The 17,209-nt window shown below is 45.2% G+C and overlaps 1 protein-coding gene across 1 annotated transcript; it reads right to left on the bottom strand.

Annotated features, from left to right (window-relative positions):
- Positions 1-317: 317 nt before the first annotated feature.
- On the bottom strand, positions 318-14,219 carry LOC110485138 (calmodulin-regulated spectrin-associated protein 3-like; the record flags this gene model as incomplete). The annotated part of the gene is made up of 13 exons (XM_036974324.1): positions 318-5,007; positions 6,984-7,102; positions 7,634-7,752; positions 7,999-8,101; positions 8,284-8,573; positions 8,693-8,826; positions 8,923-10,927; positions 11,060-11,132; positions 11,542-11,645; positions 11,845-11,887; positions 12,918-13,002; positions 13,438-13,577; positions 14,036-14,219. Coding segments are annotated over 13 exons (3,702 nt in total), but the record flags the coding sequence as incomplete, so codon positions are not given.
- Positions 14,220-17,209: the final 2,990 nt, after the last annotated feature.

Below are 17,209 nucleotides of genomic sequence, written 5' to 3'. Positions count from 1 at the left end.
TTGTCGCCGACTGGGAAAAGCAATGTTCGTTGGATCTAGTCACCGTCCCTGTCGGTCTGGGGTGTATACCGGCCTGTTATAGAGCCCCAATGTCAGGGGACAGGACTTTGTTATATGGGACCACGGCCCGCCCGTGCACGATTCTCTGCTTATTACCTTCAGAGGACAGGGACAGGTATTTAGATCCGGCTCTCGAAGGACCAATTGATAAAGGAATTTTGTTCCTATTTGTTCATTTACCAATTCAATTAAAACACTCTGCCCATTTCTAAGAATTTGTAAGATACTTATTTGCATAAAATGGACAGAGACCAGTCTCAAAATCAATCAACAGTGTTTATTCTCGAGAGTACTGATCATGGTACAATTTACAACAATTTAAAAATGACGGTTTTATTCTGTCCTTCCTCCTCTCCGATACAATGGCAGTATAGTTCACAAACCTTCCCACATTGTCCACCACCTGTTAAATAATCTACTACTAGCCCAAGGTCTCTCCTCTCCCTGTGTAGAGACAGGATGTCCTGTAAGGAACACAGCATTCTAGCCAGTCTGACGATAACTTCATTAGTTTCTAACAAGGAACAGTATGTCCTAATTCTGGATGAAAACTACACACATTGCATTCAGTATTATGATTATAAGATTCACACATCCATACAGTAACATAGCAGTATTCTGTTGTCATAGTTCTGATTGAAATGTATACATAATTTAGTCATTATTCATAAAAATCCCTTAACATCCATCTACTTTGTGTACTTCCTCCCAAGTAATCATCGTTATTCAGATAAGTATTACATTATTCAAACACATCTCCAATTGATCATTTGTTTGAAACCTCGAGTTAGTCAGTATACATTCAGATGGGAGTAGGAACCAAAACACTGCCATTATGCTCCCTCCTCTTCTCATGTACACCCATTATGCAGACGACATATATCATTTGACAAGACAATTAATGTTGTGTACTATTTTTATGTCAGATAGAATCTGGAGTAAGGTATGTCATCCCTTTACCACAAGACCGGTTTGAAATATACAAGCAGAGATGTCCTGTACATTTTATGAATTTTTGGTTGTTCCTTCTCTGTAATACTACTCGCAATTTTATGAAGTTGGTTTTAGGTTCCCCACCTGGGCTAGCCATCTCCCAACTAGCTACCAAGAAGCCATTTCAGGCTATCAATCAAGTTAGTAGCTAGATTGTCTATGTTAGCTGGCATGCCTGCTGGCAAGGTTGGTAGACTTTAGAAAAGCAAGCAATTACTAAATGTACTGAATAAGATTCACATTCCTTTAATTTTGTACCCAGATTTGAGCATATATAGTTTCATTAAAATAACAACCACTCAAGAGGATACAGACTGCTCAAGAGGTATATGCTTTAATTAAGCATAATGAATATGGTTCTAGATTGCAGGAGAAAGTGGTTTCAGGTGTTTGAAAAATGCTAAATTCGCCAACTTCCAGACGGGGGACCTAGTTCACCCCCGAACCACCCGCCAGCCATCCTCACTTTGTTCCCCCTTAGATTTTTGGGGTGCATGACACCTCTATAAACAAGAATTGTGAAAAGTGGAAGTCTCGTGTGTGTGTGTGTGTAAGCAAGAATGCGTTCAACCTATACTCTCATTTCCACACACACTTTTTTGTTGACTTGGGCCATAGAGGGTACGAGTTTGTTACACACATGGCATTTAGCAAAGCAGTCTTCTTAGTCACAGTGCAATTCTGCTAATGCTGACAATGATAGTACGGACTTGAACTAAAAATCAAAATGAAGTGAGGGGAAAAAGAGACATTAAAAAGGCAAGAAATTCTCTCAAACTTTAAAAACGTGGAACTGATAGGCAATGTAACTTTAAAAGGTTTTATGAAGCTTTCATAAACACCAAGGCTTCCATACGGTAGATGCTTTAGAAATAATTTATTAGCAAATACCATTCTGTATACATAAAGGGTGAAATAAGAGCTGTCATATTTGGATAAGCACTAGATGTTCTATTTTTTTTATATATATAGTACAATTTGGCATCTAAATTATTTGTGAATATGTTGCCCTATAATGGGTTCATGAAGGCTTTGTTAAGCCTATAACGTTGTTCATTTAAAGGTGGGTTCAGAAACACTAAGAATGAGCATGACAAAAACTTTAAGGGGTAATGGTGATTTTTAAAAGGATTGTATTAGCCTGGTCCAGTTACCTGGGATAGATCTGTAATCAAGAACAATTTGAGAGGAACACAAATACTCCGCCCACATTGACACGGTGGTGACAGAGTAAAATAAAAAAGACAACATGACTTCTTATGAAATGAACGTGAATCACCACTTTAATGGAAAAAAATAATACAATCTTGAAACTAAAACAATCCTTACCCAATAAACACAGCTTGGGGTTACATGACTTGTCTGTCTACAGGAGAATTGCACAGAATCCAGTTATAGTTTGACTATCACATACGTACTCTTCTTTACAAACAGATTAAACCAACAGTCACACAATCCTTGCAATATACACCGAACATACAAACCCATTGTCACGCTTTCATTTAATAAATGCTGATTTAGAGAGACAATAAAAATCTCAGATCTCCATTTGAAATTCAGTCAAAACGACAGAAACATTTTGTTGTTGTTGGAGGCAGTTTGTGATGTATAACAAGACAGGAGAGATGACAGCTGACCTACATCAGCTGATGTAGTGCTAAATGAAGCCAAGAGGAGGTCAGAACCCACTTGAGCCTACAGGTTACACCAGAAACACCATGTGTCCCCTATGGGGTCTAGGCTTACCCAAAACTGCATATAGTATTACACCATACCCTGCAGAGGGACCAAATTAGGGCTGAGTCCTGATTATCCTTCATTCACAGGTAACATATACTGTGTGTGTGATCTCAAATGACACGTCTTGTTCATTTTTGTCCTTCTCGGTTTATTTCTCAGATTGTGGATAGTCCTCTAAGTCTCTGTTTCTCTAAGTCTCTGTTAAGACAGTTTTTCTACTCATTCGCTCGTTCTTTCACTCACTTGCACGCTCTTCTCTCAAACACACACACACCTCGCTAATGGTAAAGCAGCAGGCTAGTGTATTCATAGTTCTTTTTTTCTCTCCACACAATGTGAATCCAGGGTAATGCTAAACAGAGTATAAAGTCCTTCATTTTTTCCAATATTATTAATCAAGATAATCATGTACAACAATATTACGCTATTTTCATTCCTCCTGTCGTACTGAAATAGGAAATAAAGCAATTTTTTTTTTTTTTTTTAAGAGTTGAGTTCTCATTTCTGCTCACGAAGGCTGAAGAGATTCACTCAGCACATGTCAAAAGTAGTGGTGTAAAAAAAACAGCCAGATGTCTACAGCTGAAGTAGAGTTGGAGATGGGCGGAGCCCTTCATACCGCTCTGACTGACAGGCAAGGCAGCCAGTCAAGAGTGCTAGAGCCCTCAGTGGACCCGCCCAATACAGTACCTCCCAGTCCTTGACTGGCGAATGAAAACTGGGGGAGCAGTGGTTCGGGTGCGCCCTACATTCATGAGAGAACAGATTGCTAAGTCTGATTTTTTTCAGCTTGGGTTCTTCTGTCCCGTCTGCACGGAGAAGCAGCAGACGGGAGGAGAAAGAGTCCTGGAATTAAAGAAGAAAGGTCAGATGAAAGAGAAGAGAGAGAGAAATAGAGGGAGATTACAGGTCTGTTCCCCCCCCATGTTCTGTTCAGAGAGCTGCGGCAGTGTGTGAGATGTTCTCTCTCACGCTCACCACCGAGTGTTTAAGGTCACAATGGAGGACTGTGGACGGGGTTAGTCAAGGGGAGGCAGTGGGAAGGCAGGTAGGGTCAGGGGGGAGAAGGGAAGGCAGTAGGAGGCTGGGGGAGCCAGGTCCTGGGGTTGATAGGCCCAGTACAGTGGGAAGGCAGGTAGGGTCAGGGGGGAGAAGGGAAGGCAGTAGATGGCTGGGGGAGCCAGGTCCTGGGGGTGATAGGCCCAGTACAGTGGGAAGGCAGGTAGGGTCAGGGGGGAGAAGGGAAGGCAGTGGGAGGCTGGGGGAGCCAGACCCTGGGGGTGATAGGCCCAGTACAGTGGGAAGACGGCTTGTTCATTCCAGTCCTATCACAACATTATTATTATTATTTTACAAACTAGGTAGATCAGGCTGGGGGGGGGGGGGGGCAATCAGAGGCACCTACGGGGTGTAGTGTGTGACAGATAGAGCCCTATGAATGGCTTTAGTAGTAGTGATTAGCTTGCCCCCTTGTCACATGACATGTACCAATGTCCCCCATGCACAGAGCTGATAAGGGTCATATTCATTAGTGCACACCGTAGCAAATCATTTTGCAACGAAAAACAAGCTTTTCTTATTGGACACATTCAGGTAGTCCCTCCCTGTTTTGGTCCGTTTTCTTCCCAGTGAATACAACCGAGGATGGTCTTAAAGGGACAGAGACCATCTGGTTGGACAGGCGGTTTGTATAGGCACCAGTGTCATTTATTCCTTTCAGATCCCTCTGGCGGTCTAACTGACCAGCCTACTGAGCTAAAGCAGTCTCCAAATCAACAGCCAACACTGGACCAAACCAATATAAGATAAAGGAGGGGGTTGACTGGGGGAAGAGGGGCCCCTGATTTAGATATGTCCACCTCCTTCCTCCCCCCGCCCATCACCACCTCCATCTTTGAGATGTTCTCATTATTATTTGGGGTTCCCCAGCTTCTTGGGGGTCCCTGGGCGCTTGCTCTGCCACAGGTGCCCGGGGATGGTGAAGGCATCGACGCTCATGGACATGGTCTTGGATGGGATGGTGGTGAACTGTTTGCGGTCCGAACTATACTTGTATATGGACTCCACCATGGCAGGGCTGATGACACGAGGCCCGATGCCCGTCAGGCGCATCATCTCCTCGGTCTCTGGGTTCATGGTGTAGACGGCCTGGAACTGACAGCTGGAGTCACGGAAGAGGATGAGGAAGTGGTTGGCCTGGCACTTCTCCATCTCCTGAACCATAGAAGGAGAGGGGAAGATAAAACAATGTTAAAAACGCTTTAACAATGACAATTCAACAAATTCAATGCAAAAACACATTAGAAAGAGTGAGAGCGCTTTGCCAATGTAAACACATGTTTCCCATGCCAATAAAGCATTGAATTGAATTGAATTGAGAGAGAGAGGCAAAGAGAGAGAGTCCCATAAGCAAGCTGGTCCTCTGTTCACAAACAGAGCCCAAGGACAGCAACACAATTAGACCCAACCAAATCATGAGAAAACCAACAAATTATTACTTGACACATTGGAAAGAACAAACAATAAAAATTAGCAAACTACAATGCCATTTAGCCCTGAACATAGAGTACATAGTGGCACTGTGTACCACTGTGACTGACCAAAATTAAGGAAAGCTTTGACTATGTACAGACTCAGTAAGCATAGCCTTGCTATTGAGCAAGGTTGCCGTAGGCTGACCTGGCTCTCAAGAGAAGACAGGCTATGTGAACACTGCCCACAAAATTAGGTGGAAAATGACCTGCACTTCCTAATCTCCTGCCAAATGTACGACCATAGAGACATATTTCCCTCAGATTACACAGACCCACAAAGAATATGAAAACAAATCCAATTTTGATAAACTCCCATATCTATTGGGTGGAGTGTGCAATCACAGCAGCAAGATGTGTGAACTGTTGCCACAAGAAAAGGGAAACCAATGAAGAACAAATATCATTGTAAATACAACCAATATTGATGTTGACTTATTTTCCCTTTTGTACTTTATCTATTTGCACATTGTTACAACACTTTATACAGACATGACGACATTTGAAATGTCTTTATTATTTTGGAACTGTAATATTTACTGTTCACCTTTTATTGTTTATTTCACTTTTGTAAACATATGTTTCCCATGCCAATAAAGCCCTTTTGAATTAAGAGAGAGGAGGTAAACGGGATATGAACAGAGGCAATGGGGAGGCTCCAACCAGGTAGACTGTGACAGCCAGTCCAGCCAGCGGAGCGGAGAGGGGGTTAGTGTCAGGAGAATTCTATACTCCTGTTCATTTACCAATTCAATTGTTACCCTCAGTCTGTTATATCAGGATTTGTAAGATACTGATAGAAACAAAAACAGACAGAGGCCCAGTCTACCGAAGTTAAATGTTTATTCACGGGAACGTTCTGACGTGTACAGTACAGGACCTTCAATTTATAGCGACACACATACTTCCACACCAACCATCAAATCCGCCCGCCAATAGAGCCTAGGGGAGTACATGAGAATAGTGTCTTCCTACCCTCCCCTATGATAGGGAGAGACCTGGGACTGGGAAGTTCTCAGTGTCCCAGCCAAGGTCTTCCCGGATCTGGCGCAGACAGTCTGTTCTCAAAACACTAGACACATTGTTCCCAAAACGTTGATTCTGACTAAAACCACACACAGTATAATAATATAATCATCGAATGAGACTATCTGTCTGAGCCAGATCCGGGAAGACCTTGGCTGGGACACTGAGAACTTCCCAGTCCCACATCTCCCTATCTTAGGGGAGGGTAGGAAGACACTATTCTCACGTACTCCCCTAGGCTCTATTGGCGGGTGGATTTGATGTTTGGTGTGGAAGTATCTGTGTCGCTATAAATTGAAGGTCCTGTACTGTACACGTCAGAACGTTCCCGTGATTAAACATTAAACTTTGGTAGCCTGGGCCTCTGTCTGTTTTTGTTTCTATCAGTATCTTACAAATCCTGATATAACAGAGTGGGGTAACATCATTTAATTGGTAAATGAACAGGAGTATAGAATTCTCCTGACAGTTAGAAAGGTTGTTGATTTAAAGGGCTCTAACAGGGGTTGTTGGCATCCTAAATGGCACCCCTATTCCCTAAGTGCACTATAATGGATTATGGTGGTGCCATTTGGGATGCATACATTGATTTAAAAGGATCTAAGGGGAGTTGTTGATTTAAAGATTTCTGACCTCTACAATCTTGTTTTTCTGCAGTGCGTTGACCTTGCCGGCAAGGCAGCAGCGGGAGATGGCGTTGTGGATGATGAACTTGTTGGACTTGAAGCTGGGCTCCTTGTACAGCTTGGGCCCTGTAAGCCAACACAAATCAACGCCGAAACACAATCAATACAAATAACACGCCATATATCAAAGACCAAGTACGTTCCCATATGGGCTTTCTGTTAATATGTGGTGGATTGGTTCAAACAGATACTTATGATGACATCGTATTCCCATATCCACACTAGCATTCCACTTATGATAAAGTAATCTATCGTAAACATAAATGGTAGCGTAGATCTGTCATGATTACAAAGGGATGCATGAGATAACGAGCAGCATTAGTTCTGGTACTTTGGACAAATCACGATTTTGCAGGTCTTAGCATCTTTCAATATTCAGACGGGGAGGGAACATTTAAAGAGAGAGTTCTTTGTTCCGGTTCGCTTTCTTAATCGAGCATCTGGCCAATTACACAATACTTTAGTTCTGGGTTAAGTAAGATTATTGATTAATGCTAGTGTGGATATTATTGGAACAGGAATATTGGAAGAGGGTATGTCACAGTCATGGACCCCGAGTGATGGTTAACAGTAAGCTGTAACGTAAGGTAAACATACCGGTGTATTCTGGAATGGAGGTAGGAGACGAGGCCGTGGAGGCGTTCTCCCAGTCCTTCTCTCCGTTCTGATTGGCCATTCGTCCTGGTGATATCAGCCTTGAGGGGGAGTGAGATCGGCTGTAGGGAGGAGAGGAAATGTGTTGTGAAGCATAACAACAAAACAATCTATATACTGGTACATAAAACAGACAGACACCGAATCACATATTTATTTAAAAAACAGGCCGATAGTGAGGACGGGAGCATAGTCGGGCAGCTACAGGTCCCTGTGGGGGGGAAATACAACTCGTTATGGTTAACCAACTGTGCGGTATAGTTACCTGTGCAGTAAAATACAACTTGTTATTGTTGACAGTTAGTTACCTGGGAGATTTCCTGACGGCCAGTGTCCCGCTATTGCCAGTGTTGTTAGCCATTGAGGACAGGTTCATGGTAGAGTGGGAATAGACCTTGTTGAGTTTGGAGCCTAGTGAGTGAGTGAGTGAGAGAGAGACAGAGAGAGAGTGAGAGAAACACAAACACAGAAAAAAACACATTAATATGACACATTGCAATCTTCTGATATACGCAGCAACAACAAAAAAACGACAAGGAACAGCCCAGGACTGACTCAGCAACAGGAGAGCAGGCGGTGGAGTTTATATCTACCCATTAATCCCTTGGTGGGGCAGCGGAAAAGCACTAAGTCGTCCCGGAACATGGTCTTGGGTCTCTGCTTCTTCACGCCACGCACCGTGGTGGGCTTCTGCTGCAACACCTCGTCCAGATCCTCCATGATCTTCAGCTGCTGCCTCCGCTCGTACTCCTGCCTGGTAAAGGTGTCTCTCCGCTGGGTCGTGCTATCCGAAGAGTGGGTACAGGGGGTCCGGGGCTTGTCCTCACCTCCGCCACCACCACTCTTGTCTCCACATCCCTCGATGTTAAACCACTCAGGTCGGCTACAGGTATAGAGAGAGGAGGTAAGAGAGGAGGTAACATAAGCAGCTCCATCTAGTTGATTCAGAGACTCGACTATTGGACAATGCAGTTCTATAAGAGGCTTGAAAACACAACGCACATCGCATGCTCTTTCTCGCTCTTCTCCTCCTGCTCGAGTCTGCGTCTCTTCATCTCCTCCGCCCTCTTCTGCTGTTTCTCCATCAGGGCTGCTTTCCTCTGGGCCATTTCGTCCTCCGGCCACACCCTTCCATCCTGATGGAGGACACAAACGCACACATACAGATACAGAATTAGTCAGGCTTAAACACATACACAGACAAACAAACACACACACATAGTCCGACTAACCTTAAAGAAGAAGCCGACCCCTCCCTTCATCTCAGGTTCGGTCACGTCGCTCATGGAGTCATCCATGACACTCAGGTCATCCTCGTCCCCACGCAAGGCTGATAGAGAAATCTCGATCAGGCTGCTGCGCTTGCCATTAAAAAACCCCGCCGCCAGAACATCACTCTCAAACGAGCACTCTGAGGGCGCCCCAGAGCTCCCACAACCCACACGCTCCTTTCTCCCCGAGGTGGAAGAGTTCTGGTCCCGGCACTGCCAGGGGGAGGCGCGGCGCAGGTGGGGGATAGTGTCCACATTCTTCGGGGGGGTGAGCACGCGCGACAGGCCCTGCACTTTGAGGTACTGGGGGCGGACGTGGTGGTAGTGGGTGGCCTGGTGCTTGGGGCTCTTGGGAGGCACCGACTTGGCCCGGCGCTGGACCTGGGGCGAATTGGATGTTCTGGTGGGACTGGCGGCGTTGCGGCGGGATGACGAGGGGGAAGAGGAGGCAGAGGCGAGGTCACGGGGGGTGGACGCGCGGGACATGCGGGTCGAGGGAGGGGCCGAGGATTTGAGACTGGGCAGGATCACCCAGGACTTGTTGCTGGCGGGAGCGACGGGCTTCTTCCTGATGAGTTGGTCCTGTTGTTCGGAGAGGCGCTGCATGTCGCTCTGCAGGGAGCTTAGTGCCGCGTTCAGCTTTGATACGGCGTTGTTGTAAACCCCCAAGGGCGCTGGCTGATGCCTTGCCACCCCGACCTGCTCTCCTCCTGGCCCTGCCACCCCTGCACCCTTCTCCCTTCTGGGTAAGGAGGCCTGCTTGTTGTCCAGGTGTGATGAAGGTTTGACGTTCCCCTCCTGCTGCTCCTCGTCCTCCACGCGAGCCAGCGTTTCCTCTAGCGTCAGCCCCCCGAGGTCCTCCTCTGTGGAGAAGGCGCTGACTTGACCGCCCTCCTCCTCCTCTCTCTCCCCCTCTCTGTGCTCCTTCTTCAACTGCAGGAAGGCGCTCTTGCCCAGTCTCTGGCGGTGCTTGGCAAAGATGGCCTCAATACGTTTCTTCTGGGCCTCGATGGCCTTCCTCTTCTCATCCAGCCGGGCTCCCAGCTCTGACATCTCGGTGGTCAGTCCAGGGCGCTTACTGGGGCTCTCCTCTGTCGACTTCTGGGGCTGGGCCACCCAGCTTGTCATCGGAGCCGTTGCTGCCGGGGCGACGGGTTCACTGCTGCTGGCGCTGCCGCTTTTAGGTGATTTGCCCACTGTCGACAGTTTCTTCTTGAACTCAGCAAAGCTGGTCATCCTCACGCCACTGTCCGGCGCGTCGTCATCCCCTCCGTGGCTTCTGGTGTGGACAGCAGGCGTGGACTGGGCATTGGGGAGGAGAAGGAGGTCCTCAGAGGCGTCAGAGTCCATGCTCCCGTCCCTCAGCAACGAGTCGTCATCTCGCCAGCCCTCCGAGGTGTGTCGGGTATGGGAGGAGGAGGGCTGCTCCCTGGGTGCCTGCGTCTTGCCCCCCATGGGGAGGTGGGGGTGGTACATCATCCCAGAGCGGGACGGGGCGGAGCAGCTGAGGGGTATGGGGTTAGGCGGGTGGGAGGGGTGAGTGGCGTGGCCGTTGTGTCTGGTGCTGGCCGGGTCATCGGGCGAGTGCAGGAAGAATCCATCGACCGCCCCGTCGGGGTGGAGCCGGGGCTCCATCTTGCCCTCGTTGTGGATGATCTGCAGGGCCTCCTCGATGGTGGGCAGCTCCCCTTCCCAGTCTCCCAGGCAGTTCTCCTTCAGCAGCATGGGCACCACAGAGGAGCTCTGGGTGGCCCAGGAGCCTCTGTGGGAGCCCGGGGTGGCTGGGGGCTTGTTGAGCAGATGGCTAAGGTCCTCTGGGGGAGTGTAGGGCACGCGGGTCACAGTCTGGCCGGGGGCCACGTTGTCAGAGCTGACCGAGCAGGTGATGGCTCCGCCCATCACAACGTCCACGTCGCTGTCCAGGCTGAAGGGAATGCTAAATGACATGGCTGAGGACAGGGGATGACTGGACAGAGAGAGACAGGAAGAGAGAGAGAGTTTACTTCCTGAATTGACCTCAACCGTTGTATTGAGAAGGAAGGAAGGAAGGAAGGCAGGCAGGCAGGCAGGCAGAGCAAGACAATGAGATGGGGCCTACCTGAAAGGCTTCTTGGTCATTGTTCTCCCAGCTCCCTCTACATGAGACATGGAGGCAGACTGAGTCAGAGATCCTGTACACATTCACACATATTCACACACACACACACATACACACACACAAACAAAAAGCACAAAAAACTGAGACAGAAAAAGCTTTACATGGACCCACTGATAAACACATGCAGACCACACAGTTACAAAAGATGCAATGGCATCCTCACCAGACCTGGGTGTAAACTTAACTATCTGTTCTCCCTCAAATACTTTGAGGAGCGATTGATTGAGCATGCCTGCATGTGGTCACAGATGAACGGGGTTTGCGCTTTCGGGACTACTCCATTGCTTTCATTGTGCCAGGCAAGCTCATCAATCAATCAGTTTTGTATTATATGTACTATGTATAATCATGTTGTTTTATTTTAAATAAAACAAATACTATTTGAACCCGGATGTTCTGCAGAGAACAGAAGTGTGACAGACCTAAATGATGGGATGGCGTTGCCCTGGTCTCAACTGGCACAGGCCCTGGCGACACTGGTGAAGAGATGGGCAGGAATGGCTTCTTGAAGATGGAAGGAGAGCCGCTGAAATACAGACAAAAATGTGATTCCAGTTTCAAGTTCAAGTTGATTTGCCATATGTAATAAATACATTGGAAATCTACTCATTCACCAGCTCTCACAATAAACTTTCACTCTAAAGATACCATTCCTGAAATAGATCACTTTATATTTTCTATATTAGTGGTAATGTTAGTGATTATGACTGTGCGAGCTGCTGTACCTGTTATTGCTCAAACTGGTTGGCTTGAGCAGTGCAGAAGCATCTGGAATAAAACAAACGGTCTCATTAGTCAAATATCGACACAGCCATTTAGGCCTACGCAGGAATCACATATAATGTATCAAGCATCTCAAAAGTAGAAGTGCTTGATATAGGATCAGTTTAGCCTTTTTTATCACAATGAATAAGATATGGACAGAGAGAACCTGATCCTAGACCAGCACTCCTACTCAGTCGCTTTATGAATATAGGCCTAGGGGTGTATTCAGTGAGGCGAAACGCTTTGAATATTGCAGATAGAAATGTAATAACTAGAGCTGACATAATTCCCTATTCTACTTGACAGACCATCTGTTCTATAGGACACATTTCTACGTGTCAAAGACCCCAGCAATAGACTGTTCTCTCTACTACTGCATGGCAAGCGGTACCGGAGTGCCAAGTCTAGGACAAAAAGGCTTCTCAACAGTTTTTACCCCCAAGCCATAAGACTCCTGAACAGGTAATCAAATGGCTACCAGGACTATTTGCATTGTGTGCCCCCTTCCCAAACCCTCTTTTCTACGCTGCTGCTACTCTCTGTTTATCATATGCATAGTCACTTTAACTATACATTCATGAACATGCTACCTCAATTGGGCCGACGAACCAGTGTTCCCGCACATTGGCTAACCGGGATATCTGCAACCGGGCTATCTGCATCCCACCCACCACCCCCTCTTTTACGCTACTGCTACTCTCTGTTCATCATATATGCATAGTCACTTTAACCATATCTACATGTACATACTACCTTAATCAGCCTCACTAACCGGTGTCTGTATGTAGCCTCGCTACTGTATATAACCCCTCTACTGTATATAGCCTCGCTACTGTATATAGCCTGTCTTTTTACTGTTGTTTTATTTCTTTACTCACCTAATACCTTTTTTGCACTATTGGTTAGAGCCTGTAAGTAAGCATTTTACTGTAACACCTGTTGTATTCGGCGCACATGAATTTTTTGTTGTTGATTTGATTGGAATGTTTTGTAACATTGCATCCTCTTGAACAGGGCCCAGCAAAACGCTTACCAGTGGTGTTCAGTGGCTGAACAAACTCTGGCCTCCGTACCTCAAACCAACCCAGTAGCTCTGCTAGGAAACTCATCACGTTGACCTGAACATACCAGAGAAACAGTTAAAGGGCCCCTGTAATGCTGTTTCGGTCTCCATAACAAATCATTCCTGGGTATCAATAAAGTTATATGCTCTAATAGTTTTATTACATGTATGGCATCCAGCCCCAGGTGGCCAAACACTCTCTGTATAAGACAGTCTAGGAAGTGACATATATTTAGCCATATATTTCTAAATACATGGTTCTGAGGCAAAGACAATGTGTAGATCAGAGCTCTCCAACCCTGTTTCTGGAGCGCTACCATCCTGTAGGTTTGTACTACAACCCTAGTCTAGCACACCTAATAATAAGCCAGATGAATCAGGTTAGTTACAACTGGGGTTGAAGCAAAAACCTACAGGAAGGTAACTCTCCAGAAAAAGGGTTGGTGTAGATGTGGCTATATGGGCCCACAATAAGGTGGGGGTGTAGTACCTGGAGCTCCTGTGGGGTGTAGAGCAGGTCCTCCAACACCAGGGGGCAGCAGCTCTTCAGACAGCTGTCACAGAACTCTCGGATCAGCTGCAGGTTGTACAGGCTGTCTGCCACCGCCATGGACTCCTTCATACACACATCTGAAGAAGAAAACAAGGATGACTTTATCATCCAATTATACACGGAAGACCGAATGAAATTCGACTTCCGCTTTATCCCAACCCTTCCGAAAGTCACACACAGAGGTTGGTTTTGGCTAGGGCACAGGGAAGTCGTATTGCGACACCCATTTAACACAGGAACGGTACAATGAGCAGGTAGTCAGGTCATGGACTCTAAACATCTAACACAGGACAATGAGAGGGTAGTACAGTAAGTGTTATGATACACTGCACACAGTATGTTACTGTATTAAAGTGTGGTTTAAACCTAATTGGAACCTTGTGTGACATAGTAAGCTAGGCTTTTTAGACAAACCCCCAGGCATGTACTATATTATATTGGACAACTGTACACTAGTCCAGTGTTTTTAATTTGTATTTGCATATCAAATACGGTCAAGTTCATTTTTATCATGTGGGTTTATGTATGTACGTACCCTCTAGTCGCAACAGGCCGGGGCAGTAGTAGTGTACAATAGCAGCGATGGCACAACCGTTGGAGAGGTTTTTGACTTCAGTCACCACCGGAAACGTAGGCTTCTGTTTAGACAGCGTCTTATCCTTTCTGTAGCGGATCTTAGATGGGGTGTGTGAGAGAGAGGGAGAGAAAAGAGAGGGACATCATTGAGTGAGTATGTGAGAGTTAGGGAGATGTCCAGGCTGCACAGTTCAATGCAATACCTTTGATGTTTGCATTTGGAGAGCTCGTTCAAGTCCAATGTTCTTAAAAAACACATTGCGCGCGCGCGCGCACACACACACACACACACATTACATAATTACATACATTACATACAAACACCACCCATCATGAGTCCAGAGACAGCGAGGGCTTTGTCAGTGGAAAGTAGGCCATGAGAGAGAGTCTCATCGGAGGAAGATATTTAACCCAACCTGACGCAGGTGAGACTATTCAGGTTGAAACTATTCAGGAATTAGACAACGACTGAACTGAACACAGCCAGCACAGTGTCAACGCTATCAGCAGACTAATTACTGGGGTCTGTTCAGGAGAGTGTAATGTTACACAATAGTCCCAATCAGATAGAAACGTGTAATGTAAAACAGCTATGACTATCAGCCATGTTAGAATTGGGAATCTGTCACATCTACTTGTTGTATCTGCACTGTTCATAATGTTTCACCTCACATAAAAGGCCTCATTACTTCTTACTCTATGGGCCCTGGATAAAAGTAATCCAAGAAATAGGGAATACGGTGCCATTTGGGACTCAAAATAATGAGTGGATGGTGGCTAGAAACTAAAACCTCCCTCACACAAGGTCCGTTTTAAGACAGAGCCGACCAGAGGGAATGGTTTCTAGCATGAAAGTTTTTTCACATTGACGATATAGTGCACTACTCTTGACTAGGATTACATGTGAGTTACGTCCAACAACAACACCATACCCTTCTCTGCCACCCCCTGTGACATCAGCCCAAGGAAATGTACAGAGAAGCAGTATGCCTGCATTATTATATTGCTCCAACAGGGGGAGAGGCAGAGAGAGAAAAACAGAACAGACCTTTAATTTGAAAATCTAATAATAGAGAAAATATGAAGATGGAGAGAAAGATAAGAAATGACAACAGAGGATAAGAAATAGGAGGAACTTACAGGGACAAGTTTCCAGTACCAGCGAGTGGGACACTGTCAGAGAGGAGGAAAGAGTGAAGGAAAGGAGGTCGGAGAAAGAGAGGAAAGTGGGGAAGGAGAAGACCGGAGGAGAGGAGACTGTCGGTATTAAGGCTACTTTAGTAGGATAGTTAAGAGGAAATAGACAGTTTTGAAGAGGGTATATATATGCCTAAAAATCATACAACCAGTTGTTAACGTTATGTTGAGATACTGGTAACTGCCAAAATAAAGGAAACACTTGAGTAAATGAGGGATACGAAAGAAGGTGCTTCCACACAGGTGTGGTTCCTGAGTTAATTAAGCAATTAAAACATTCCATCATGCTTAGGGTCATGTATAAAAATTCCCAGCTGCCTGTTATTCTGGCTATTATGGCTAGAAGATATCTCAGTTACTTTGAAAAAGGGGTCTCAAAGGAGAATAGGGGGTTTACAGGGTGTGTGTGTGTCTCAGTCACCAGATCTCAACCCAATTGAACACTTATGGGAGATTCTGGAGCGGTGCCTGAGACAGTGTTTTCTACCACCATCAACAAAACACCAAAATATGGAATTTCTCATGGAAGAATGTTGTCGCATCCCTCCAAACTTCTAGGATCTATGCCAAGGCGCATTGAAGCTGTTTTGGCAGTTTGTGGTGCCCAACACCGTGTTTCCTTTATTTTTGGTAGTTACCTGTACAAGCACTAGGGTACTAGGGAGATTGCATGTATAGTGTGTGTGTAGGACACTATAAACGGTCACAATAAAGTATACATATCTTACAAGCACACTGTATAAAACATGCTTGTTCACAGGACATGTTTACATCAAGTGTTTTAATAGCATGAAATCCATGAGATTGATGTGCATGTATTACACAATGCATTGTGTAATGTGAGTGCTGTTGACATAAATACTGTTTGCATCCTAAATGGCACCCTATTCCATACATAGTGCGCTACTTTTGAGCAGGGCCCATAGGGCTCTATATTGATCCACTATATAGGGAGCCTTTTTTTTTTCTTGTTTTTCCATCAACCAACAAAACACATTCCACATTCACAGATGTGACAGACTTAAAAAATAAATAAAATAACAATAATAATAATTATAAATTAAAAATTAAAAAAACTTGCCGCAGCACTATTAAGGTTCTTATTAGCTATTTCCAGATTTAGCTGAGACGACAAGCAAATAATTTGTTTTTACAGCACCATACACAACATGTATCTGCTCATTTCCCTAATCACCCCATTTTACTCCGTCCAATTTGAAATATAGTTGAGTAGTGGAGACCAGTCTATCAAACTTGGGCTGTCTCTTGCGGAGGTCATAGGTGAGCTTTTCAAGAGGGAGAAAGTCAACAATCTGGTCAATCCACATTTTAAATGTAGGAGAAGTATTAGAAGCCCACAATAGAAGAATACATTTCTTAGCAAAGTATGTGATAGTCATAAAGAAATTCTCTCTGTCAGGATCTAGAACAAAGTCCTGCTGGGCATTAAGATAGCTCGATACACGGGGTCATATCAAACTGTACATCTAGTATTTTCTGCTCAGCAGTATGTATAGATTGCCAGATTTTGGCAATCTCTCTACAGCTCCAAAATACATGCATATAGGTTCCACTTTCAGAGGTACATCTTTTACAGTTAGGAGAAATGTCTGTTTTTATTCTCATTGGAGAGTAATACAATTTTGACAAATGTGTAATTAGATTCTTCCATTTTTACATTAGTAGAGGAGCAGTATACCCTGTCGCAAACCTCCGCCCTTAACTCATCACTGATAGTCAGACCAAGGTCCTTTTCCCAGATTATTTTCAAAGGAGTAAAGGAGGAGTCTCCTTTCTCAGAAAGGAGTCTATAGATATAGGAGATTTTGCCTTTAATGGATTGTGCTGTAGCAAGAAGGGTTTCAACTTCATTCAGCTGAGCTCTAAACCTCCTCTTGGAAGCAAATGAGGAAATGACATGTCTAATTTGAATATA

The sequence above is a fragment of the Oncorhynchus mykiss genome, unplaced genomic scaffold (genome assembly GCF_013265735.2).
Source record: "Oncorhynchus mykiss isolate Arlee unplaced genomic scaffold, USDA_OmykA_1.1 un_scaffold_471, whole genome shotgun sequence".
In the NCBI taxonomy this organism is placed as follows: Eukaryota; Metazoa; Chordata; class Actinopteri; order Salmoniformes; family Salmonidae; genus Oncorhynchus; species Oncorhynchus mykiss.
This window is presented reverse-complemented; position numbering and strand designations above follow the sequence as displayed.